Source organism: Salarias fasciatus, chromosome 18 (assembly GCF_902148845.1).
Source record: "Salarias fasciatus chromosome 18, fSalaFa1.1, whole genome shotgun sequence".
NCBI lineage: Eukaryota > Metazoa > Chordata > Actinopteri > Blenniiformes > Blenniidae > Salarias > Salarias fasciatus.
The window spans coordinates 2,729,936-2,755,685 of NC_043762.1; the positions used below are offsets into that span (position 1 = coordinate 2,729,936).

The 25,750-nt window shown below is 50.2% G+C and overlaps 1 protein-coding gene across 1 annotated transcript in view; it reads left to right on the forward strand.

Annotated features, from left to right (window-relative positions):
• The window catches only part of LOC115405389 (potassium/sodium hyperpolarization-activated cyclic nucleotide-gated channel 2-like), a 29,551-nt gene extending 12,092 nt beyond the window's left edge, over positions 1-17,459 (forward strand). The window contains exons 5-9 of the mRNA XM_030114953.1: positions 5,368-5,586; positions 14,429-14,575; positions 14,669-14,909; positions 14,991-15,155; positions 15,647-17,459. Coding sequence (XP_029970813.1) covers positions 5,368-5,586; positions 14,429-14,575; positions 14,669-14,909; positions 14,991-15,155; positions 15,647-16,593 — 1,719 coding nt within the window. The 3' untranslated portion in view covers positions 16,594-17,459. The remainder of the gene's footprint in view (positions 1-5,367; positions 5,587-14,428; positions 14,576-14,668; positions 14,910-14,990; positions 15,156-15,646) is intronic.
• Positions 17,460-25,750: the final 8,291 nt, after the last annotated feature.

Here is a 25,750-nt window from a genome sequence, read left to right on the forward strand (position 1 = left end):
CGTCCCACACTTCCCAGTTTGCATGTGGGAGGTTCCCAGTGGACGCTGTGAGACAGACACTCTGTGCACTCTTGGGAAGTTTTTGTTTTTTTCAGAAGAAAAAAAAATAATTTTCATTTTCTTTGAATTATGACCCTCGAGCTCACAGCTTCAGTGAAGCAGTCATATCTTTTAAGATCAGACGTATGAACAGAGACCGCTCTGCTGCCGCCATGCTGCTTTCTCTTTAGGTCAAATGAACTTTGGAAACTGGGAAATGGGATTTTGCCAGTTGGTAGCCGTCCAGTTCCCAGTCAGAGTTATGGGATCAGAGGAGAGTTGATTTCTTTTTGACAAATTCTTGGTGAACTTTTTAGGATTCAACAGTGAAAAACGATGATAGGAGCTGAATTTGTCTTTTTGAAGGGTTTTCTGATCATGGTTAGCTCTCTAACCTCACAGTGACTCTTTCTACAACAGTTGATAGTAGTGTAGTTTGTATCTGAGTTAATCAGTGACTCGTCTCTCAGTGTGAATGTGAAGGTGATCCTGCCCCCCGACCTGGACCGTTCACCTGAACTTCCTGGTGCAGCGCCGTTAGCCATGTGTTAGCCACGCTTTAGCCACGTTAGCACAGACAGAACACAGAGGTGTGTTCTGACCAGCTTCGTGACCAGCGGTGTTTAGATGCTCTGAACCAGGGCATGCGGTCTGATTCCAGCAGGTAGAGCGGCAGCAGAGGAAGCAGAAGGCGGCGTGAGCGCGGCTCCTCCTCCTCCGCTGGCCGGCTGATGACAGGCGAGATGAAAGAGGCGGCGGAGCGATGGGGAACACGGCCGTGCAGCTGGGCTCTTTGTTGCCGTGTTTCTCTCACAGAGATAAAAGCTGCTTGTTTATAGGTCTGTCTGTCAGCCCGGCCTTTCACGGCGCCGGTCCAAACGGGGCTTCAGACCGATCGGGTCCCGCTCCCGAACGCCGTCCGGCTCGGCTGCAGGGGCCTGTAAATCTCTGCTCCTGGGCGGGAGCAGTGACGCCGGGTTTTATTGCTGGATGGAAGTAATTGGAGTTCAGACTAGTTAACGAGTGAACATCCTCTACATCAGCGGCCGAAGGAGCTGGGTGTGTATAAATACACTCAGGAGGAAGCCACGACGTCTGGCTGAGAGGAATTGTGGTTTCCTGTAATGTTGAATCAATACTGAGTAATGGCGGTGTGATCACACAGGCACAGTGATAAATATTAACCCAGTTAGAATGAAGGAGAAGTTCAGGGACTTTATTCAGCGAACGCTCCACCTTCCAAACCATCTTTTAAATGAGTAAAAACCGAGTGTCAGTGCTTGGGACTGGAGCTGGATGTCCAGGAGGGTGACAGGCCGTCCACTCCTCCACTGCTTGATCAGAGACAGGCCGTCAGTCTGAGACTGAAGGGCCGCCGTGGCACGCCACGGCCACCTGCGACCCCCACCCCCACCCCTCCACCCGCCGAGTGCCTGACAACGTGTAACATTGGCCATGGTGCAGTGGATGGTCGCTGCGGGGGTCGTGGTGGAGCGGCGCGGCGCCCACAGCGGGACGGTGTAGGCATCAGGAACTCTCAGTCACTCTGAATGACATCCGCCAGACCGTCAAACCTAAATCACTCGTAGATCCTGATAAACCTGCATATTTCACTAAAACTTTGGTAAACACAGAACTTTTTCCTCATCTAAAAGTTTCTGCGTGTTTTTTTCTTATGATGAAGTTCACACATTTTCACCTGACTGATGCTGGTGCTCAACTACAGCTGGCTCAGTGGAGCAGTGGGACATCTAGTGGACATATTCAGAACTGCAGGTTTTCTCTTCCGGTCTCGGTGTTTGACTGCAATGGTTTATATTCTTGTTGGGGGAATAACTCTCAAACATCTTCAATGATTAATAAATCTAGAACTGCGTGTTTGAGAGCAGGACCGTTAAAACAGCTGCAGACATAAAGACGCACCAGATAGTTCAACACTTTTATACTTCCTGTGGATCTGAATGGCCTTAGATGTGAAACACACCGAGAAGTCTCAAAATAAACCTGGTTTTTAAGTTTTTTGTTTTTGTTTTTGTTTTTTTTAACAGTGGTTTGCTCCAAATTCTTGACTGTTCATTGTGGGTTTCTCCAGATTATTGATTTTTTTTTTCCAGGTTGAGTTTTTTCCGGATTGTTAGTTTTTTACAATAGTTTTTTCCAGGTTGTTGCTTTTCCTCCGGGGGGTTCGTTTTTTTCCAGGTTGTTGCTTTTCCTCCGGGGGGTTAGTTTTTTCCAGGTTGTTGGTTTTCTCCCAGGCTGTTGACTGTTGACAGAGTGAGGAGGTGAGGCTGCAGCTCTGCCCAGCAGTCGTTGTGTTTCAGTTTCAGCTGTAATTACAGCAGCGTGTGCGTCCATCCTTCACCGTATCCTCATCACGGAGCCGTCTCCTTCCCGTTATCCCCCGCCATCAGCGGGGGGGGGGGATCCTGTGGAGAAGATAAGTCAGTAATCACCATGTGCGGCCTTAAATAACTTTATTCACACACTGCAATCAGTTTGACCAAGCAGGATGTCAGATCTGCTCCAGATTTAACCGCTATAATAAAAGCAGCTGAACATCAGAGTGAGCTGCTGAGGTGAACGCATAAAGTCCCACCGGAGCGCGAGCTGCAGCACAGGGGCTTTGATTACCAAACCAGCTGCACAAAAACAACAGGAATTATCCAGAAAAATAGTGAAAAAATGTCTTGCATTCAAAAAATAGATGTCTTTAGAGTTTAGGCTGAAAGACAGGGTTAAGGTTAGGGTCAGGGGTCAGGGGTCAGAGCAGTGAAATGACAGCACATTAAACCACAAACATCCACAAATCCAAGTGTTTTAGCGCAAACATGCATGAAAATCTAATATCTGTAAGATAAGTGCGGCTTTCACCTCAGGTCAGGTTTAAACTTTGTATCCTGGAGCAGCATCCAGTGAAACGTCTCTTCAGATCCTGCTGAGCCTGAAAACACAGCAGTGACTCAGCTGTCTGCAGTCAGATCACCGGCCGGGCTGGACCCTCTGGAGTCCCCGCTTTGGTCCACGGACCATATGTTTGACGGAGCAGCTCGGTGCATTATGTGCATCTTTATTATTTTGTCCAATAGCCCCGCATGCTGTCAGCAGGACGACGGAGCGGGTCTGAAAACAGGCGCCTCCCTCATGACTGAAGCACCCGAGCCGTCAGCAGAAACACACATTCCCTCCGCTGCCTCCTCACTCGTCCATCGGACGACGCGAGTTAGCCACAACCATCTCCTCTGATGTGTTTTTCTCTTTGTGATTCGGTTTGTTGGCTCAGTTCAGACCGATTTGACACACATTTCCTTCAAAGAAGTTTTTAGTGATGTTTGTGATCCTTCTGGACAGAAATCACCTCTTGCTTCTAATGGAAGACCAGTCTAGAGGATAAAATCCAGGTGTGTCAGTCACTTCCTGATGTAACATGTGAGGTTGTTGGTCCTTCTCTCTGTTATCGCTCTATCTTCCATCATGTCCCGGATGGACGCCGGGTCTCCGCCTCGCCCTGACATGATGAGTTTCATAGCAACGGGGCAAATGTTCCCCTCTCCTCCGTCTCTGGGGCAATTAAAGCCCTCTTTAGCCTTCAGGGCAGGGTGACTGCGAGACTAATAGCTGGAGTGGGAACAAGTGCTGAAAACATCTTTAGCATGGCACTCCGTCTTAATTCTGTTAAAAAAATATATATGTGAAGCGATGAGTGTCAGGAGGGAAACTGTCTCCTCATTCCTGGATTCAGGAGAAATTACAGACTGGACCGGTTTTATAGAGCATCTTCCTCCTCTAGCATCAGATTCTAGAGCATCTTCCTCCTCTAGCATCAGATTCTAGAGCATCTTCCTCCTCTAGCATCAGATTCTAGAGCATCTTCCTCCTCTAGCATCAGATTATAGAGCATCTTCCTCCTCTAGCATCAGATTATAGAGCATCTTCCTCCTCTAGCATCAGATTCTAGAGCATCTTCCTCCTCTAGCATCAGATTCTAGAGCATCTTCCTCCTCTAGCATCCAGGTGATGGAGCAGCAGTGCCTCACAGCGCCAGCAGCTCAGTTTGAGCTACAGAAACACTACAGCAGATCTCTCAGGTACTTAAATGAGAGACAGGTAAAGTTATGCAAGAAGATACTACTTGACTAGTTGCTAGTCTGTAGTTACTAGTCCTGTAACTTAATGCCATTGATAATTGATGTGTGTGTGGTGGAACAGGCCCATGAGGACCCCCGTGGAGGGGAAACCCCTGAGGACCCCAGTGTCAAGGTCAGGGGTTGTTGTTATATTGCTGTATTTGTGACATTCAGAGTGGTCGGGCTGAGGTCGGGCTTTAACCCTCTCTGCCTCCAGTGGATCCACTCTGATGGTGATCATTTAGCTCTTGCTCTCCGGATGAGTGTGTGTGGTGTTGGAGAACATGTGCTCCTCAGACCCAGGAGGCCTCCTCACAGCACTCTAACCCTCACACGAGATGTTTCTGCAGGCCTCCGGCGCTGCGGAGCTGCAGATGGAGGCACTTTTAGGACACGGACAGATAAATTTAAAACCTCTGCATTATCAGCGAGCTTCAAGCAGACGATCTGCGGCTAATGGAGACGGTGATTACCAACAAGGCGTGGATGGTTCCCAAACTGAAACCTCAGAGGGAAGCTGCTGAGACCTGGAGGATACGGAGTCTCTCCCTCTCGCTCGTCTCGGTGCTATTTCTGAATCAAAGTGCTCATAGTTCATCTATTATTCAGTCTGTTTCACTCCACTGTTTCTCTTTCTGTTTTCGCATCCAACATTTAGCCTCATCCCGTTTATTTCTGGACGCTTCATTCTCCCGGTGCCGGTGTGGCAGAGCGCCTCCTGCCGGAGCTCCTTCCTCCGCCCCTCGCCATTTCCTCCATTATTGATGAGCCGTCACGGCGATCGGTGGAGAGCCAGCTCCGAGCCGTCCGTCACACACTTCAGACTGCCGCTCGTCTTCACAGCGAGCCCACCATGTTGGTGGACAGGGAGAACATGCAGACTAACTGAAAACCGCCTCATACAGACAGAATTTATGCCTATTTTGGCCGAACGTTTAATTCCAGGTAGAAAGTCACAGATTATTTGGTTCCGTGTTTATTTGTTGATGAAGGCTGATCATCAGCTGACGCTTCAAAATCTGGAAAATAGCAGTTGCTGCGGCTGCTCCTGAGCGCCGGGCTGATGAGGCCTCGGAGGGCCGCGGCGCCTTGCTTCCTCTTCCTCCTCGTCCCTGCGGTTCTCATTTGGATAAGTGTTTTTGCTCGCCGGCGCCCCCCCGGACGCCGCCTGTGGTTAACCGTTTATCCTCCTCTCGCCCCGCAGAACGACACCTGGTCGGAGCTGTACTCCTTCGCCGTCTTCAAGGCCATGAGCCACATGCTGTGCATCGGCTACGGCCGGCAGGCCCCGGAGAGCCTGTCCGACATCTGGCTCACCATGCTCAGCATGATCGTGGGCGCCACCTGCTACGCCGTCTTCATCGGCCACGCCACGGCGCTCATCCAGTCGCTGGACTCGTCCAGGCGGCAGTACCAGGAGAAGGTGAGCAACACACACACACACACACACACACACACAGTGTGATCAGCACAGCCTCGGGAGCTGGATTCCCTGTTCGAATCCCCTGAAAGGGAAGCTGGAGACTGAGAGAGGAACCGAGGGTGGAGACACACACACACACACACACACACACACACACACACACACACACACACACACAAACAGAGGCTGTCATAAACATCCTCTCACACAACAATGGGTTGAACGTGTGTGTGTGTGTGTGTGTGTGTGTGTGTGTGTGTGTGTGTGTGTGTGTGTGTGTGTGTGTGTGTCATGTTGTTCATGTTCCAGTTAGTAAATTCACATTTTTGGGTTCTGGGGAAAGACAAGTCGAGCAGTAAATCCTGTTGTATTAAAAAGAGAACATGCAGAGCACACAGAAGGTTCCCCGGTCTGGACCTGAACCGGTCCAGCTCCATGTTGTACACGTGAACGCTGAGTGTGAGGGTTATGATTCCTCCCAGCAGTCCCAGGCTGAGGATGTGATCAGTGGAGGAACGGCTGGACTGCAGTGTGAGATTCAGACTGACTGACCCCAGATCAGCGCTCAGTGCTGATTTTCAGTCCTTCCTGCTGCTTTTCTTGTTTTCCTGAAGTCTTCTCTTCAGTCACCTGCTGAGGTGATCTGGCGTTCTGAAACAGATGTACCTGAAGCTCGTTTCTCTGGATCAGGAACGATACGTTTCAATGAAGGGAAGAGACAAATGTGTGCAGGGTGCTGCAGAGCGGAGTGACGGAACAGCTCCTCAGGTCTTCATGGTCACTGTGGTCAGGTGGATAGGAGGCGGGCCGAGCCGAGCCGAGCCGAGCCGAGCCGAGCCGAGCCGCAGCAGCGGTCCGTACTGTAGCTCACATCCTGTTTCCAAGCAGAGTGTTCCCAGCTGAGTCCCAGCAGCCAATCAGAGGCTGCGGGTGTGTTCGGCCAGGTAGAGCCACGTTGCCAGGGGCTGAGTGTGTGTGTGTGTGTGTGTGTGAGTGTGTGTGTGATATGATGTCTGTCCCTTTGGGCAGCAGTAGAATTGATGAGGCAGCAGACCTGTGTGTCCTGCCAATGTCATCCTGAAGGTGACGTAAGCAGCAATGGCCGCCTCCATCTCTGCCCCCTCCCTCCATCTCTGCCCCCCTCCCTCCATCTCTGCCCCCACCCCCCCCACCCCCCCCCCCCACCCCCCCCACCCCACCCCGTCGGATCATCTCTGGTGCATCTTTAACCCTCCCACTTAACATCATCTCCTTCGATCTTTCCTTTTCCTCCACCTCTTAAATATCTCCACCTGATTCTCTGCTTAATCTCCCTCTTGATCCTCTCTCCTCCTCCTTCTCCTCCCCTGATCTAAATATCTCCCTCGCTCCCTCCGTCTCCCTCCCTCTCTCTCCCTCTCTCTCCCTCTCTCTCTCTCTCTCTCTCTCTCTCTCTCTCTCTCTCTCTCTCTCTCACTTCATCCTTCCTGGTGGTGTCCTTGAAAGGTGCAGTGCTGCTAACCGGCTGCTACAGGGAGCAGAGGGAGGGGGAGGGGAGACCTGAGAGCAGCACTGAGCAATTCACATGATGAGCAGAATCCAAGGCTAACCACTCAGCTTCAGCCTCATCACTCAGCTTCAGCCCCACCACTCAGCTTCAGCTCCACCACTCAGCTTCAGCTCCATCACTCAGCTTCAGCCCCACCACTCAGCTTCAGCTCCACCACTCAGCTTCAGCTCCACCACTCAGCTTCAGCCTCACCACTCAGCTTCAGCTTCACCTCTCAGCTTCAGCCTCACCACTCAGCTTCAGCTCCACCACTCAGCTTCAGCTCCACCACTCAGCTTCAGCCTCACCACTCAGCTTCAGCTTCACCTCTCAGCTTCAGCCTCACCACTCAGCTTCAGCCTCACCACTCAGCTTCAGCTTCACCACTCAGCTTCAGCTCCACCACTCAGCTTCAGCTCCACCACTCAGCTTCAGCCTCACCACTCAGCTTCAGCCTCACCACTCAGCTTCAGCCTCACCACTCAGCTTCAGCCCCACCACTCAGCTTCAGCTCCACCACTCAGCTTCAGCCTCACCACTCAGCTTCAGCTTCACCTCTCAGCTTCAGCCTCACCACTCAGCTTCAGCCTCACCACTCAGCTTCAGCTTCACCACTCAGCTTCAGCTCCACCACTCAGCTTCAGCCTCACCACTCAGCTTCAGCTTCACCTCTCAGCTTCAGCCTCACCACTCAGCTTCAGCTCCACCACTCAGCTTCAGCTCCACCACTCAGCTTCAGCCTCACCACTCAGCTTCAGCCTCACCACTCAGCTTCTGCTCCACCACTCAGCTTCAGCTCCACCACTCAGCTTCAGCCTCACCACTCAGCTTCAGCCTCACCACTCAGCTTCAGCCCCACCACTCAGCTTCAGCCTCACCACTCAGCTTCTGCTCCACCACTCAGCTTCAGCCTCACCACTCAGCTTCAGCCCCACCACTCAGCTTCAGCCTCACCACTCAGCTTCAGCCTCACCACTCAGCTTCAGCCCAACCACTCAGCTTCAGCCTCACCACTCAGCTTCAGCCTCACCACTCAGCTTCAGCCTCACCACTCAGCTTCAGCCTCACCACTCAGCTTCAGCCCAACCACTCAGCTTCAGCCTCACCACTCAGCTTCAGCCCCACCACTCAGCTTCAGCCTCACCACTCAGCTTCAGCCCAACCACTCAGCTTCAGCCTCACCACTCAGCTTCAGCCTCACCACTCAGCTTCAGCCCCACCACTCAGCTTCAGCCTCACCACTCAGCTTCTGCTCCACCACTCAGCTTCAGCTCCACCACTCAGCTTCAGCCTCACCACTCAGCTTCAGCTCCACCACTCAGCTTCAGCTCCATCAATCAGCTTCATCCTCACCGCTCAGCTTCAGCCTCATCACTCAGCTTCAGCCTCATCACTCAGCTTCAGCTCCACCACTCAGCTTCAGCCCCACCACTCAGCTTCAGCTCCATCAATCAGCTTCAGCTCCACCACTCAGCTTCAGCCCCATCACTCAGCTTAAGCCTCATCACTCAGCTTCAGCTCCACCACTCAGCTTCAGCCTCACCACTCAGCTTCAGCCCCACCACTCAGCTTCAGCCTCACCACTCAGCTTCAGCTCCATCAATCAGCTTCAGCTCCACCACTCAGCTTCAGCTCCACCACTCAGCTTCAGCCTCACCACTCAGCTTCAGCCTCATCACTCAGCTTCAGCTCCACCACTCAGCTTCAGCTCCACCACTCAGCTTCAGCCTCAACACTCATTGTAACACCATGATAAGGGTTGATCTCAGTTTCTTTCCTTTCGTTCTTCACGTTTGCTCCTGAGTTTGTTTCATAACATTAATTCATCTGTTAAATTCAAAATGAATTTCCTCAGAGGTTCTTTCATAAAACATGTCTTCCTTATCACACGGTTTCTTCTCTAAATTTAAAGTGAAAGGTTGGAGGCACCTGATCAGCTGAAGCTGTGAATGAGGAGCTGAAACACGACCTGTGGAATCTGATCTACTGACTTGTGTTTATAGCTGTTGTGTTTGTTTCTGAGTCAGTTCACTCTCCAACTCTTTGATTTGTGACCTTCATCAGAAGATATTTTATTTTATTTTATTTTATTTTATTTCATTTTATTTTATTTTCTGGGATGTTTTCTGACTTCTCCTTGAACGCGTCCAGCTGCTGCTTTCGGGGTTTCTGCGTCGTCCCAGTCTGAAACATGCCGTCTCATTTCGGGCACGTCTGTCCCAGTAAAGCCCAGTCTTGCATATTTCAGAGCTGAGAGGAGCTGAGCAAGTCGGTCTAATCCTCCCACAGCCGGCAGTTCTGTCCTGTCTGGAGATAAAGTGAGAGGAGGGAAAACGCCGTACTGCCGCTGCCTCGTGTGTGTTTAGACACTTCCTAATACATCCTGACCCGTTTTCTGCTGAGGCCAGGAAAGAGCCTTTCCTCAGCCCGTTTCTGACCAGTTGTCAGATTTTTTTCTTTCGGTGAGGATTAGTATTTGAGCTGAAGACGTGTTTGTGTGAAGACGAGAGGCCGGAGCAGAAAGTGGCAGCCGTGCCGGCGAGGCCGACGCCGAGGCTGAACCCGCCGGGCCTCAGAAAGGACTGTGAGTGGCATTCTTATCGTTCGGAGAGTGTTAGCAAAACAAGTCTGCCGGCAGTCTGCTGGGCTCCGGCGTGCACGAGGCCAGCACTGTGTGCACGGTTCCGTTCTCAGCCCACCAGTAATGTCACACTCGCAGTCCGCCCAGGTTAAATTTAGGCAGGATTTGTCTTGGTGGCTTTTGGTTTCTGCAGAGTCTCAGTGACGGAGACGCACGGAAAAGAAACAATTCCTGAGGAAATCTGAGGAAACAAGTCAAACACCCCGACACAAGGGAACGGCAGCGCCCATCAACAAGGTCTGGCAGGAATATGTCATTAGAATGTGATTAAACTGAGTTTAGGAGGGTCACGCCATGCGGCTGCAGGCTCCATAAACTGATTTCTCCTCCTGTACCGTCGCACCGCCGCCATCCCAAACCCCAGCCGCCTGTCTTCATCCAGCAGGCTGCTTTGAAACCAGAGACAGAGGAGAGGAGAGCTGCTTTATAGTTCTCTGGCAGAGACATGTGTCTAATGGAGAGCCGCTATCGGCGCTCCGCTCTGCTTTGCTCTGCCTCCCTTTGACTGATTTATGGGATTTCCTGCATTTCCTCAGAAGCTTCATTTCATTTAATGAGACTTTGTAGTGTGTGAGACCCCACAGTGTGTTGTTCCTCCCTCTGTACACATCTCTGGATGGAAGACAGACGAGACAAGCTCTGACTTACCGCTATCTGATTCTCTGCTCTTTGGTGAATGTGCTTCATAATGTAATGAGGCGATTTAGCGGGAATGAAGTGAATGAATTATACATCCACATGGCCGCCCGGGATCAACCCCAATTACAGCCTCCAATGGAGTTTTAAGATGAATGAGGAGACGGAGGAGCGGAGAGGAGGCTGACGGGAAAACACACGATCACAGGACGAATGGCAGGACGAGCAGGGAGGCTCAGCGTAGCACGTGTCTGTGATATCATGTGTCTGTTATAACCTGTGCGTTATAGCATGTGTCTGCGATAACATCAGTCAGTTATAGGATGTGTCTGTTATAACACGTGTCTGTTATAGCAGGCATCTCAGGTCCAACAGAAACAGTGGGGTAAATTCTTTAACGCGAACAGAGCTGTCAGGACTGTCAGGACTGACCTTGGTCTCCACTGTTTACTGAGCATAAAGAAAATGTTTGTTGTTTCTCCTTAAGTTTGACAAACGACCAGCGCAGAGCGTTCCCTCTGCAGCAGCCTCACCGTCCTCGAAGTGACACAGAGAATGTTCTGCCATTTCCGCTCTCTCCGGGGGTTTGAGGGTTCCTCTGGGTGCCCCTCCTCTGAGCCTGAGGGCTTTCAGGTCGGCGTGGCGGTGACGGACGCCGCCGCCGCAGAGCGGAGTACTGAGCAGGCTGCAGCTGGCTCCTCCTCCATTTGTCTGTTCTAAACACGCTCACCTGTTTGCTCGGAGCAGGCGTGGCCGCCTCACACGGGGAGTCAGAGCTGTTGGAAGCTTTGCTGCTGAATCGGAGCAGTTAGAGAAAAGCTGCCTGCAGCAGGAAGCGGCTGTGTGCACACATGCATTCTGTTTGTCTACAGCTTGTTGACTCAGTGCGTGAGGGAGAGCCGGGCTGTTTGGGCTGGTAAACAGCTTCCTCTTGTCTTGGCGCTGTGGGGGATTTGTCTCTGTGTTGGAGCAGGTGCAGCCCGCCGCTGTGCTCTGGATGCCGACGCGGCGTTGGTGATCATTGGCGGCGGCGGTGGCGGATTGTGTCGATGGTCCACCAGGTGGAAGACGGAGGGCGGTGCAGATCTTCCCGGGTTCTGGGCTGAGCTGTGGTCTCATGAAGCCTTCCATGTTTGGAGAAACACTCAGTCTGACAGCAGCGTGAGGAGAGAGAGCGTCCTCCCTGTCCGTTCTGTTTACCGCCACATCTATCACTCGGCAGCCCGCCTCGTACTTCCTGCTTCTCGCTGTGGACGGATCGTGACGGGCATAACCCAACAATCGAGGTTGATTGTTTGTGTTTCCGCCGAGGAATCGTCCACTTCCCATTGATCTGGTTTCGATTAACTTCCAGGCAGCAGCGATCAAAGGACGGGCGTGCCGGTGTCAGCCGTGTGTCTGTTGACTCACTGGAAGCACTGTCACGCCACGGCCCGCGCTCGGCCTGTTCAAACAGCAGTCGAACGAAGACAATCTCAGGTCGCTTCATAATCAATCACTCATTTCAGCTCAGGGTCACAAGAGGAGACAGCCGGAGACAGTCCATCACTTTTACCGTACAGGCAGTATGGAGTCACTGATTAAACTCAAACACAGAGTTTAGACTGTGGGATAAAACTGGAGAAGACTCAGAGACCGAGCGTGCAATAGCAGGAAAAACCATTTGGAGCTTATTGTTTCCTTCTGACTGAAGTGAAGAAACAGGAGAAAGTATGACGCTGATTACCTCCCCGAAGGGGAAAATTACAAAGTTTGACTGGGATGTTGTGCTGCCTCAGTGTCATTCACCAAGAACAGAGAGCAAATGGACATTTAGCGGAGTAATTAAAGCTTCTGTTTCTGAAAAACAACATTAGAGTAACCTTCCCCATTAGAATACTGAGACTTTACTCTCAAGCGGTTGTTGATGGTTCAACTTGTGAGCTAAACTCCGTCCAGCAGACATGCCTCATTGATTCTCTCAAACTCTCTCCGATCAGCTGTAACATGGAGGACATGTCGACTCTGTGGGATTTGACTCGACGTGTTAGCCGACCCGTTTAGCCTCCGTCAGACCACATGCATCAGTGAGTCCTGGACACCGTAATCCTGTGATCATTAACGCTCCGACCCCATCAGCAAACCACCACAACAGGATCAGGGCTGCAAATGTGTCAGCTTCACCGAGGGTGTCGGATTAACCTTCATCTTAAATAACAACGCACCACACAACATCCTGCCCTCCATCAGAGCCAGCTGGGAAAGACTGCAGCACCCCGTGACCCTGAACAGGACCAGCAGTGTGGAGGACGGATGGAGGGACGGAGGATGGAGGGTGGATGGATGATGGATGAATGGAGGGATAGAACGATGGATGAAACGATCAATGGATGGATTGAAAAAAGGATGAATGGATAGAGGATGGGTGTATGGAAGATGGATGGATGGAGGATCAATGGATGGATGGATGGCTGGATGGATGGAGGATCAATGGCTGGATGAATGGATGGACAGCGGGATGTGTCGATGATGGATGGTTGGACAGATGGATGGATGGATGAAGGATCAATGGATGGATGGATGGATGATGGATGGATGGATGGATGGATGGATGGATGAAGGATCAATGGATGGATGGATGGATCAGCAGGGGGATGAACAGATGGATGGATGCATCCTCTCAACACACTGACCAGTTCAACATGCATCAAAGTCTTTGAGACAGTTGTCCTGACCTCCAGGTCCTCTGCAGTCCCGGTGTCAGCTGTAATTAAATGAGCACAGATCTGTGGATGGCAGCATCAATGTGTTCCAAGAGACTTGAAACACACCAGGTCTTGAAATCTTTCTGTTTTAGATCGCCATCATTGAAAGTCAGGCTGCAGGCTGAAATTGTAATAAGGAAGCACAGACTGGAACCAGCTGTTGTTGACCTACAATCGTACCAGGCGCTTGTTCCGCCGGGTGGTCTCTGGATCCAGGCCTCACTGATAAATGTGGTCTTGAAGTGTCTCCTGCTAACGTCTCTGTTCCACATCTCACAGCACACCTTCACCGAGTCCCTGAAAGAATGCCTTCCCCTCTGCGGCGCTAACAGGCTCATTCAGTTGTGATGAGACAGGAAGTTGAGCAGGATCAGTCTCCTCCGGGTGGACCTCTACTTCTATCCTTGTTTTGATAAATGTAATGAAGTGTCAGAAATAAAGAGGATTAATTCACGTTTCAGTGAAGCCCTGAGCCAAACTCTTCCCCTCGATATTCTCTGAAGGGGGATGTCCCTTCGCTGTGTCAATACAGTGTGATTAATCTCAACAGTCGGACTGTCGATACGTCACAGCCGTCACTGGGAGCTTTGATTTCAACATGCAGGAAGCTTAAAGATCAAGAATCAATGAGTCAAACAGGCTCAGATCTTCAACCTTCGTGGGGAGATACTGTCTGCTTGCTTAGCAAACAAGGATGAGGAGATTTACCTTCACAGTCCCTCTAAATGCCCCACCAATCAGCCATAACATTATAACCACGGGCAGGCCGTGGCCCCTGGTAGTGGATGAGATACATCAGGGAACGTTTGGTCCTTAAAGTTGATGTTTTGGAAGAAAAGGATGTGACTGAGATTGATGAGAACCACATTGTGACACTTGATGGGTCAGAAGCTGCAGCTCCTGTTCCTGGATTGCAGCCGTCAGTATCTGTTAACAGTGATCGGCGGAAGGCGAAGCAGTGACGCAGGACTTACAGGACTGACAGGATCTGTAAACGACACAACTTCACACGTCTGAAGGAGAAAATGTCTCCACAAGCTGAGGCTGTCTGGGAGCAAAAGATGGACCTAAACCATAGACACGTTCTGAATAAAATTTCATTTACAAAGCTTATTAAGAACATACCAGTCAACGACCATGGAGGCCTGCGCAGGAGTTACACCAAACCTGCTTCATCTCCAGTCCTGGTTTCTGGATTGACTTTTTAATGCTCCAGCGAACTGTGAGGTCGGCTGCTTCAGTAAACAGTGCATTAACAACACATCCTCTGCCTCACCCTCTTCTTCCCCCCAGTACAAACAAGTGGAGCAGTATATGTCCTTCCACAAGCTGCCTGCTGACTTCCGACAGAAAATCCATGACTACTATGAGCACAGGTACCAGGGCAAGATGTTTGACGAGGAGAGCATCCTGGGAGAGCTGAGCGAGCCTCTCAGAGAGGTGAGACTCCGCCTTCACTCACTGACATTACACCTTGCACTCCAGCTGTTGACATGTTGATGATTTGATATTTTTTTTCGTGTCTCTTCTCAGGAAATCGTCAACTTCAACTGTCGGAAGCTGGTGGCCTCGATGCCGCTGTTCGCCAACGCGGAGCCCAACTTCGTGACGGCCATGTTGACCAAGCTGCACTTCGAGGTGTTCCAGCCGCAGGATTATATCATCAGAGAAGGAACCATCGGCAAGAAGATGTACTTCATCCAGCATGGCGTCTGCAGCGTCATCACCAAAGGCACGCTGGCAATGAAGCTCTCGGACGGCTCCTATTTCGGCGGTGCGGTGCTCTCCTGCTTTCTCTCGCTGCCTGGTGATGCTGACTGTTACCTTGTTGTAATGAATTTCCTCTGCTTGACAGAGATCTGCCTGTTGACGAGGGGTCGGAGGACAGCCAGCGTTCGAGCAGAGACGTACTGTCGACTCTACTCTCTGTCTGTCGACCACTTCAACGAGGTGCTGGAGGAATACCCCATGATGAGACGAGCCTTCGAGACGGTCGCCATTGACCGGCTAGACCGCATAGGTATTAAAGAAAAAAAAATCTGTTTTTCAGCAGCAGCGGATCAGGAAGTCTCCACTTGAATGAGCAAAAATGTGTTGAGGATTAAAGCTGACTTTGAGTTACATTTAAGCTGTCAAACATTTTCCTAAGAGCATGTAACATCTGCTGAGCATTAACAGCTGGACGTGTCTGACTCTTATTTAATATTAATAAAGGTGCCTGAGATGAACCCGCTTGGCGGGAATGAAGTATTTCCAGGATATCGGTGTGGAACAGGCAGCAAAGCGAGCTGCGTTGTTCCCTCAGAGTGACACAGGACTCTGTAACGGTAAATGAGAGTACAGAGTGGCACAGCCGTCTCCCTCAGCTGGAGGATGTACCTGCTGCAGGAACATCACGTGATGCGTCCAACTCCTAAACCTTCGTATCTCCACGCAGTTACGCTTTGTTCAGCGTTTTGTCTCGTCCTTTCTTGCTACCGTTCCGGCTCATTATTTCCTGTTTTTGTTTAGGTAAAAAGAACTCCATCCTGATGCACAAGGTGCAGCACGACCTCAACTCCGGCGTTTTCAACAACCGGGAGAACGAGATGATCCAGGAGATAGTGAAGTACGACCGTGAGATGGTGAAGCTGGTGGACCTGCAGCGGCCGCGGGCCATGTCCATGACGCCCTCCATCGGTGGGATTTTTGCCCCCCCGGGTCAGCCTCCCACGGGCTCTGCCATCGCGACCCTGCAGCAAGCTGTGGCCATGAGCTTCTGTCCTCAGATGGCGAGTCCCTTGGTGGGACCGTCGACTCTGCAGTCTCCTCGTATGGTGCGAAGATTTCAGGTCATGCAGAACCTGGCGAGTCCCGTGTCCATGTCTCCTCTCCAGTCTCAGCCCCCTCAGACGCTGGGAGGGGCGTTCGGATCTGCAATTTCCAGCCCGCCCGTCCAAAGTCCGCTGGCAGCTTCGGGACGGACTTTCCAGTACATGGCGAGCGCCGGGCCGTCGGGCTCCCAGCTGTCGCTGGTCCAGCACCACGCGCCCAGCCCCACACAGACCCAGCAGAGGCCCGCCTCGCACAAGAGCACCCACTCCCTTCACACGGGCAGTCTGAGCCAGGACACCCGGGCCCTGTCTGCCTCCCAGCCTTCGCTCCCCCAGGAGGCGGCGCCACAGGCTGCCTCTGCGGCCCCCAGCCCCCCGCCCTCCACCCGCACCTCCAACACCTCCATCGGCCCCCCGCAGCCCCCCCACCCCAGCCTGCCAGGGCCCTCGGGGGTGGGGAGGCCGGCGGTAGCCCAGCAGAGGGTGGCGTTTGCCTCCACCCCCCCTCCTGGACCTTCTGGAATGGGGGCAGTAGCAGCAGCTGCTGGATCAGGACCTCCAGACTCTGGAGTCCCCAAGAAAGATTCGATTGTCAGCCTTCCAGAGCTAGACTCTGCCAGATCCCGGCTGTCTTCCAACTTGTGACCCTGGTAGAGTTCAGGAACGAGGCCTTTTTTGTAGGAGTACCTGTTGGGTTGAGGTCAGTCCAGCTGATCTGTCAGCCTGCTAAATGACCAATCAGCTAGCGCCGGCGCCGCCAGGCGTTCCACCCGGACGCACTGAGAGCCGGCGTCAGCAGAAGGAAAAGAGCTACGCGAAGTCGTGAGACACTTTGGCTAGGAGGAGTCTATACAATTAAACTAGTATAACTTAAGGTGGAACTGGTCTAGTCTACTGTGCCAGCACCTTTAGTCTTAGTATCACCCCTTTCAACCTGCTTCCAAACACCTACTGTATATCGCTGTCTTTACTGTAAAGATATGAAGAAAAGTACGATTAATGTAATTATTGCATACTGTGTAGAATCCATGCAATGCAATCTAGCAGGAGCTGGACTTAAAAATGAAAATCAGGGACTTGAGGTCAAACGACAATGACATTTTAAGCGTTCAAAAGTGTTTTGCGTGTAATTTCTTTTCTGTAAACGCTGTCGTAGCAAAAGAACACATTGCTCTTCATATTGTTTAAAGCAGTAGTGGAAATAGTGTTTTAGACCGCTGGTCGATCTTACATCGATGTGTAAATAGAAAAAAGTACGGAAGGATAATATATTCATTGTATCTACCCAAACCAAAGTTGAGCTTGAACACCAAGTCTGGTTGTGTCTGTATCAACGAAAAAAGAAACATAGAAGAAAATGCCATTTATTTAACTGCCTTGATTCAACGTTAGAAGCCATATATTTGGTTGGTGTGTATGTACTGTATATATGTGGGCGTGTGTGAGTGTGTGCGAGTTTGTTTGGTTTGTTTTCGGTTCCATTTCCAGAGAATGGACTCACACTCTCTACACTGGCTTTGTGAAGCACGGCTGGTGTGTGACGTGCTGACGGCGGCGCCGACCCGCTCCCACGAGAACGGCGGCGAGGCGGTCGGCCGCCGTCCTGATTGTAACTGTGAAGGGAAAGGTGGTCCAGTCGATCCCAGCTTTATGGACAGGAGACATTTGTGAACAACCCATACTGTATACTTGCTTGTTTCTGTCTAGGTTTATTGATTAACACATGCAATATAATTCTGCAATACTCTACCCCGCCTATATATAAATATATATATGAGTATAAATATCTATACATATGCTGTACAGGAAAGTGAACTTCTTTCTGTTTCCTTTTCGTTTTGTTTCTACGGTGAAATCTTAATGAATCCAGCAGCTATTGTGGCTTCACTTGAGGTATTGTAATCCAGTGACCATGTCGTTACCTTAACCAAAAACGTTGGCGGGAATGAAAGGACGTTCAGCGTCTGGGTTAGCGTCGCGGGGGTGATCCAAAACAGTCACTTTAAAACCCAATGTAAGGTATCAAACTACCAGAAAACTGAAGGGAGGCATCAGGTGGGTTGGACTGGACAAACAAACGCTTCACTTGTAAAAAAAAATATTGTTCCGTTTCATCGAAAAACTCCAAATGTCTCAACAATTGGATCCGTGCTGAAGAGACCGCTTTTCGACTTTGGTTGTGTTTCTCATCCTGATCACACTCGTCCTGTTGAACCTAAAGTCCTTCTCTTGCTGAATGTATGCCATATGAGAAGGAAGACAGCTAATCAGATAAAACTGCCATGTAAATAAGGGACAGGGACTCCAGAGCGGCTTTTATGATGCAAGGGGGGATGTGCTGGAGGGCGCTGCTGTACGTGTCGCTGAGTGTCTGTGTGATCTTTTTAGATTTGACGATGCTTCTTCGAGGTTGAACTCTGCTGTATTTAACCTGTACGCTTCAACCCAAACCACAAATCCATCATGAGAGGAAACTGGTCGAAATCAGGCGGTATTTTGTTTCTGCGGTTTTTTTTTTAAAGTGGGCGTGAACAAGCGAGAGAGAGTTGTAACGACGCCGAACTCCTCGAACACCGAGGACTTCCACTTAAGCACCTTGAGTTGCACTACGACCTTGCCGTCAAAACAAAAATCAATACTCTATTCTCCTAAAACGGTCGGGGTCCTCTCCTCCTGAACACGTTATCTGGTTAAACATGAAGGACGGAAACAGAGGGTTCAATCGAGGCGGCTGATTCGCCGCATTAAACAGACGCGGACTCCAACTTTTCCCAACTCTGAACATCGATCCGGAGCCAAAGCGTTCAGTCGATGCGATGGACGTTTCACTCAGGTTCGCTGCCCTTCCAGAGAAACGTGCTGATTGACAAAGCGTGGCGTTCCATTGATTCATGTAGCCCTGCTGTTGATTTAACCACGCCGAGAGATTCCCCTTGAATTCTGATTGGCTCAAACAAACCTGGCGGATCTTGTTGGATTGGTATCATTAACTCTCTACCGTTTGGGTTCGATCACTTCACATCGGGAGGGATGTAGAGTCCGGAAACAAGGTGTCGGTGATTGTTTTTCTCCAAGGGCTTCATTGTGTGCGTTGTAAACCCCGGTTCATTCCGACTGTAGAGCAGCTGCATTTCCTCTTGCTTTGATCAGCTACATGCACTAAACCTTGTTCTTTGTCATACTGTGGCCCGCTCCATCAGCAACACGGGAACTTTGTATTGCTTTCATTCTTCATTTCTTTTGTTCCTATGGGAGAGGTACATGCCAAAATGCCAATACGATTGTTAACGGAGTCCATTTGAGTCAATGGCCGTTGCGTGCTTCAATACTGTTCCAGTGCAATCAGTTGGTCCCCTTCCCTGTTCCTTTGTGCTAATACCACAGTTTGCCCTATTAAGCTGCTATCAGGACTGTGCTGATATTATTTGAATGAGACCACAGTCCGCGAGCGCCAGATGGAAGGAGAGTCAAAGAGCTAATGTTTCAGGCAATATCAGGCACCGTCTCTGTTTCATCGCATCCGTCCAGCAAGACGCTGTAGTGTGTAACTCACTCCCTTCAGAGGATGGCATCCCAGACACCGATCAGAGCCGCTGTGTTTCAACCCTCAGCCACGAGGCCGATGCAGCGGGTGTGTGCGTGTGTGTGTGAGTGTGTGTGTGCAAGAGGCGCGGCGCTGCGTCGGCCTCACGGCAGCGGCGGGTTCCACGTGGGATGGCTTCATGGTTCTTCTTCTGGACCTTGCTGTAACGCGGGATTGGAATCCCTCGTCCACGTTTGACACTGACTGACAACTATTGAGAATATCTGAGCTTCAAACCTCTCATTCTTGCTGTACCAGATATTAAGGGTACCGAATGCCTTGGTGTTGATATGTTAGCAAATCAGGGTATTATTTTTTGTTGGTGAAACTGTCTTTGGTTTATTGGTACTTTTGATTTGGTTGTTGTTTTTACAATGTGCCCCATGCGCACGGACTGTATATACCTTGTGCCTAGTACTTCTAGTTTCCACATAGTCTATTTTTGTGGTATGTATGTGCCTGTAAAAATGCAAATAAGTGTTTTTATTTTCAACTTGCAATATATGTAAAAACCATTAGATGAAGACTAGTATTGCTGAATTACAATGACAATGTCAGTATATATAATTTTCCCTGATACGGGAAACACAAAATTGCACATTTTTGTTGGTTTGAGCCTTCCAACACCATGCGCGCTGTACTCTGTACTTCATGTTGTGTACATATGGTATACACAGAGATGTGGGGCACATTGTTGTGTTTTTACCACAACCTGCTGTATAGGAAACATTTTCTACAGTGAGAGGGTGAGCTCTGACAGGCTGACAGGTGGATATTGGCCGTCTAGACGTTAGCTTAGATGACTTGCTTGCTGCAAAGGAGCCAAAAATGACAGAAAGTAATAAATACAGCTGTGGGGATGCTTGCACAATAAACAATACAGTAACGAATCTAGGCTGTGCACATGCTGGAAAACCATTGTCACACTATACTCTTTGCACAGTTCTTTACACTCTGATGCTGGTTGCACACTGATCTAGTGTTTGCCATTTAGGACAAATAAAATAACTTCTCTTCAAGGCCGATTTTGACTCACGAGCCACAAAAGTCACAAGCCGGACTCCAGGTTGAGTCTCCTCCACAGATAATAGCAGAGTGCATGCTTGTATTTTTCTTATCTAAGCAGAGTTCTGTGTACGATTCTTAGTGGGACCTTCAACTCTAGACATCGTCTCGTACCAACAACTGTACAATGATTTTCTTTAGTCTACCAGTTAAACTTTTGTGTCGTAGCTACTGTAGCCTGCTTAGCTTACCTAAGCCTTCTCTCTGCTTCAGGACTCTGTGTGCTTGAGTTTGTGTGTGCGTGTGTGTGTTCCTGTGCCTTTCCTTCTATAATGTTGGTCCCACTTGAGAATACGATGCCATTTAGGGGGGTTTGAAACCCACAAGCCGCCGAGAGAAAGCGAGATAAAACGGTCACAACTACATAGAAAAGGAGAAAAAACAAAACACTGTTCTGCTCCAGGAAACGACTCGAGCACATCCCTAGACTTAGTAGCATTCCACGGCTCACACGAACAGCTTGGTGTGGGCATCCAGACACACTCTACCAGCACCATGTAGACAACAGCACAGATATCTGACACAGCATGTGTAGAGGCCAGTCTGCAACCATCTCAGGCTGTGCTCGGCTTCGGCTCTCCGCTCCAAACCTTCCAGTATTTCACGGTCCCAGCTCAGTCTAAGTCAATGTCTACAGTCCAGGGACACTTCAGCTCCCAGCCCGAGCTGTAGCACTACCAAACCAGATCTGAGATGATCCGGGGGCGGGCGGTGGGGGGGGGGGTTCCTCATGTTGATGCAACAGCTGGTGGCGAGGGCGCGGGGCTGACTTGGACCTGTCTCGTCCACCACCTGTGCTGGCCCAGAACACAGAGCCACACCCTGGTCTCTCTCAATAAGCTGGTCTGTCAGTCAGTGGCAATGTTGTTTCAGCGTTCGTAAGCAGACGATACATTGTTGTGCAATAAAAAGATGAGCGCATTGGCATACTTACACCTGTGTGTGGACTGTTATTCGTCTGCGTCGCCGCTGGCCGTCGCTCTGTGTGTGTGTGTGTGTGTGTGTGTGTGTGTGTGTGTGTGTGTGTGCTAACCTTAAATGTGCAGCGTTAAGTCACGCTGCTAACTGCAACACACTCAAACACACACACACACACGTCACCCTTGTTAATCAGCCAGCGGTCCCTCCAGCGCCGTTCTCTGATGAGATCTTTCACTCTGTCTGCAGACAGCAGCTCTGCTGCATCACTGATGAGACGTCTGCGCTCCGGCTAGCAGCGCTATGCTAGCAGCGCTGCTAACACGCTGCCGTACGCACACACACACACACACACACACACACACACACACAGCAGTAAATGAGCGATTTCCAGCACACAAGAGCTTCTTCATGCACATGTAAGAGAGAGAGAGAGTAAATGAACCAGTAGGCAAGTGTGTGTGTGTGTGTGTGTGTGTGTGTGTGTGTGTGTGTGTGTGTGTGTGTGTGTGTGTGTGTGTGAGTGAGAGAAAGGGTGGGTGGGTGTGTGCGTCAGAGATGAGGGCAGTCCAAGGACACACTCCTCTGGCAGCCTGGGAGCAGCGTTCACCCATTCCCTTCCTTCTTTGTCTGTTTCTTTCCCTTTACACACACACCCACACACACACACATACACACACACACACTGACTTTAGGCTACATTAGCTCTGTTTGCGTGGGTTTGGTAAAGTCTTCTTCTCAGAGCGACTCCTCGTCTAACCCTAATCACAGCCTCACATTTTAATGAAGTTGCTTTTTGTCTGAGTAAACACATTTTTAGACAACTGCCCACCAACACACACACACTCACACACACTCACACACACACACACACACGCTGTCTGGGTCCGGGGTGATTCAGCACAGATTATAAAGACGTGCAAGGTGAGCTCTGGACTCGCAGCTTTACTCTCCTCGTGTCGCCGATCCAGGTCGACATGCAGCCGCTACAAATGTGGGTGAGGCCATCCGCAGTGCGTGTCCGCACTTTTACCTTGACGTGACATAATGTCCTCTCTCACTTCCACTCTGCACACACACACACACACACACCCACACACACACACCCCTCCCCATTGTAATTCATTGAGCTGATAGTGACTGCAGGCAGATCCTGAGCCGGGTTGTGGAGCGCTCTCGTTTCATCCTGTGTGTGTTGAGGATCGTCCTCTACCTGGTTTCCTCTGCAGTGCCGGTCCTCTTCTTTGTCCCCGTGTGTCCTACTTCAATTTATCATATCAGCACTCTCCCACAGTGCCCCCCGCCCCCCTCTCCCCCACGCTGTTTACCTCCAGAGGGCAATTTGCTTGTTTAGCCCCTGGCTCGTACCTGCCTCCCTCCCATCCATCTCCGCCCCTGCTTGGTGCACCTGCTTCCTCTCTGAGCTTTGTGGAGCGGGAGCAGTGCTTTTCCTCGTCTGCAGGTGTTTCTGTGCACGTTGGAGAGAGAGAGAGCGCAGCGTTGCCCCCTGCAGATGCTCCGTGTCTCTTCCCCAGTCTGAACCCCAGCATCAGCGTTCGGTCCGAGCTCCAAGTCCATGAATGAGTCAGTGAGAGAGAGGCAGAGACAGTGGACGGCCTCCGGGCCGCCCACAGTGTGTGTGTGTGTGTGTGTGTGTGTGTGTGTGTGTGTGCTGGAGGGGGGAGTGAGAGAGGCATGGCGCTGAAATGATCAAGGAGGAAACACATGGAAAGAGACACGGAGGGAGGCTCACGTGATTTCAGCCTGCCCAGAAACTATTCCAACTCACATGACGGAGCCGCCATGGCACGGTGGAGCAGTGGACAGGCTCTCCTCTCTGGAGTTTACATCCTCTCCCTGTCTTCACAAGCATGTGTTTGATCTAAACTCCTTCCAGGACATGTTCAGTATCAATAATGAAGCTTCTGATGCTTTTCCGGGTTCAAACCCGGACAGAAAGTCTCGGCCCGGCAGCCTGGAGGTGTACGCACAGTTCTTCATCCTGACGATGAGGCGAGGCAGAGAGAGCGTCTGCCGGGCTCTCAGCGAGCAGCTGGCCCGAGCAGCTCTCCACACATCTGCTCCGCTAAACACTTCCCATTACAGCCGAGCCAGAAACATCCAGGACGCCCCGCGGCCAAGACAGCCTCGCACGAACACCCAGGACGGAGCTGAGAGAGCTGGGAGAGCTGGGAGGACTGGGAGAGCAGGGAGAGCTGGGAGAGCAGGGAGAGCTGGGAGAGCTGGGAGAGCTGGGAGGACTGGGAGAGCTGGGAGGACTGGGAGGGCTGGGAGGACTGGGAGAGCTGGGAGGACTGGGAGAGCTGGGAGAGCTGGGAGGGCTGGGAGAGCTGGGAGGGCTGGGAGAGCTGGGAGAGCTGGGAGGGCTGGGAGGGCTGGGAGGACTGGGAGAGCTGGGAGAGCTGGGAGGACTGGGAGAGCTGGGAGAGCTGGGAGAGCTGGGAGAGCTGGGAGAGCAGGGAGAGCTCAGGGAGCGAGTCCTGCTGACAGCAAAGCAGAAACCAGGATTCACACTGAAATCAGAAGCTCAGTCTGCGGACACTCCATCCTGCTGGTCTGGTTGGGAGGTTTTCCAGACTCTCTCCGCTCAATAACTTCACTCCATCGTCGGCTTCCTTCCTTCATATTTGCTCTGAGCCGCCGGCTGCAGTGACGAGAGGAGAGACAACGATCTGATTCTGAATCATCTCATCTGTTCTGCTCCGACGAGGACTGGACTCAGTGACACGGAGGCTAGTCATCACACACACACACACACACACACACACACACACACACACACACACACACACACAAACACACACTCAGCTCGTCAGTGGGAATCACTGCGGTTTTGAGGGAGGTTACAGAGAAGCAGCACAGGGGTTTGGAACGGGGGTCCTGTGGTGCAGCGGTTCGCTCTCCCTGTGCTGCTGGGGGTTTTCTCCGGCTGTTCTGCTTGATGCTGATTGGTGACTGTACCGCTGCCTGTAGGGATGGATATCGGTGTGATTGACTGGAAACATCTTCAGGACGGGCCTTCATACATGCTTCATACAGGATCTGCATCAGGCCGTGCAGACACTCTGGAGCGACCCCTGGTTCTGAGGCGACGCTCCGATTCTCAGATGAGCGACAGGAAACAGAGGAAGCTATAAACCGAAGCTAAACCTGCAGCAGAGCTGGTTACAGTCCAGAGCGTCTGTTCTGCCACACTCCTACCAGAACTACTGTGGACTTCCAGTATTCATATTTCCCCTCAGACTTTTGAAAATGATCCAAACACTTCTCTGCAGACGTTCTCCAGATTTAGACTCTGATGAACCACATTCGTCATACAGTTTCAATTTCAATTCATTTATTCTTTTCCATGGGAATGCATGAACAAAAAAAAAAATCAACAAATGGATACAATTTATAAAAACACAAAATACACACATCCCATGTAGCAGAACAGGAGTAGGATGAAGAATAAGTCTTTTTAACTCCTACTCCAGTCTTTTTTCCAAACTCAAACAGGAAAACAACAACAACAAACCTCAGATGGCCACGATCAATCTATAGATCAATCACATCATTTTTATTGCTCCTTAGCATAAATGTTAAATATTTTTTCTTTAAACTTACATTTAAACTGCAAGATGTTTGAACATTGTTTCACAGCTTTTTCCAAGGAATTCCATTTTCTCACACCTGCGACAGAAACACACATTAATTTAAGAGTCGTTCTTGCAGAATTATGTTTAAGATCAAGATTTCATCTACTTGTTTCACTGTTCAAAGTAAAAAGTGTTTGCAAACCACGAGGTAGCAGGCATCTTTTTGACTGTTAATGTTTGTAGAACAATTAAATCCTTCAATTTTAATAGTCCTGACTTCAGAAATAGTTTTGTTGTATGCTCTTTGAAGTGACTTTATTAATTATTCTAAGAGCCCTCTTTTGTAAAATAACAAAGGGTAATAGATGAGTAGGATATGAATTACTCCAAACCTCCAAACAATATATCAAATACGGTAAAATTAAAGAACAGTATAATATATATACGTATTTATATATACACACACACACACACACACACACACACACACACATATATATATATATATATATATATATATATATATATATATATATATATATATGTATATGTATATATGTATATACATACACACACACATATATATATATATATATATATATATATATATATATATATATATATATATATATATATA